The sequence below is a fragment of the Mus caroli genome, chromosome 5 (genome assembly GCF_900094665.2).
Source record: "Mus caroli chromosome 5, CAROLI_EIJ_v1.1, whole genome shotgun sequence".
NCBI lineage: Eukaryota > Metazoa > Chordata > Mammalia > Rodentia > Muridae > Mus > Mus caroli.
This window is the reverse complement of record NC_034574.1, coordinates 108236187-108237509: the sequence shown is the minus strand read 5'-3', so window position 1 is coordinate 108237509 and position 1323 is coordinate 108236187. Positions and strand designations below refer to the sequence as shown.

General features: G+C 51.3%; 1 protein-coding gene across 1 annotated transcript in view; it reads right to left on the bottom strand.

Annotated features, from left to right (window-relative positions):
- Positions 1–6: 6 nt before the first annotated feature.
- Positions 7–1323, bottom strand: part of Coq5 (coenzyme Q5, methyltransferase) — a 17267-nt gene continuing 15950 nt past the window's right edge. Inside the window, exons 6-7 of the mRNA XM_021163202.2 lie at positions 375–486; positions 7–287 (exon numbers count right to left, since the gene is read on the bottom strand). Coding sequence (XP_021018861.1) covers positions 186–287; positions 375–486 — 214 coding nt within the window. The 3' untranslated portion in view covers positions 7–185. The remainder of the gene's footprint in view (positions 288–374; positions 487–1323) is intronic.

Below are 1323 nucleotides of genomic sequence, written 5' to 3'. Positions count from 1 at the left end.
AAAAAAAAGTGGCAGGAGTCCGTCTTTTCCTTTCTGACTCTGACACTGGTCATTGCAGAACATGAATCCAAAGTCTTAAGGGCTGTAAGAGGAGATGAATGGTCAGCTACTGTCTCATCAGGGAGATGATCTGGCCCCGGGGTTCAGTAGAAATGACCAGCCTGTGCTCCACAGTAGAAAAGGAGCTAGAGTTTGAAGCCAGAGTGAATGGCCACAATCCCTGTAGTCAGGTTCTCGTACGTCACCCTCTGAAAGCCTGCGTCTTCAATCATGTCCTTGAACTCCTCCTGAAATGCAAGAAAAGACACATGGGATGCCTGGGCTTCACCTTCAGGGACTTTGTTGTACATCACAAAAGCTTTAAAGCTTTGTACCTGATTTGGGAACTTCCGAATACTTTCCACAAGGTATTGGTAGGACTTCCAGTCTCCTGCAACGACCTCACCAATGACAGGGATGACCTGGAAGCTGTACAGATCATAAAGCCTAAAAAACAAAAACAAAGATTTAAAGCAGGATCTGGGCTTATTTCCTGGCTACTCTACCAGTAACAAGGAAAAGTGTGTTTGTGGGTGGGGTAGCCTGGTCTACAGAGTGAGTTTTAAGACAGCCAAGGCTACACAGTGAAACCCTGTCTCAGAGAGAGGGGTGGAGAGAGAGGGAGCTCCTGTGGGATGCCATCCTTTTATGGCCATCAGGACACTGTAGGCAGGGGTCGCTGACACAGGTGTCTACAGAGTCAAACAAGTGCCTGAAACAAGGCAAGTAAGCCAAGAGGAAGGCCGGGAGGCCCACAGCGTGGGACAGAGCGCCAGGAAACTGGAGGAGAGGTGGCTAACCTTGCCTCTGATCCCTGCCTGGGGAATGTGCTTTATCAAGCTTGTGAATCTGCTCTATCCACGGAAGCTGGAAATCAATTTCCTGAGTTTAAGTTTTTGGTTGGCCAGTGGGTTTGGGAGAGTCTCATTCTACAGACAAGCCAGGCCTGGAACTCATTATACAGACCAGGCAAGGGTTGAACTGGAGGTGAGCTTCCTGCCTTAGCTCCTGAGTAGGCCTGTGGGTACTGGTTGAGGGTCTTCTGGCCTCTGCATCTTCACTTGGGGCTCGCTGACCTCTGAGCTCACACTCAGCGCCTGTGGGGCTCACTGACCTCTGAGCTCACACTCAGCGCCTGTGGGGCTCACTGACCTCTGAGCTCACACTCAGTGTCTGTGGGGCCTACTGACCTCTGAGCTCACACTCAGTGTCTGTGGGGCCTACTGACCTCTGAGCTCACACTCAGTGCCTGTGGGGCTCGCTGACCTCTGAGCTCACACTCAG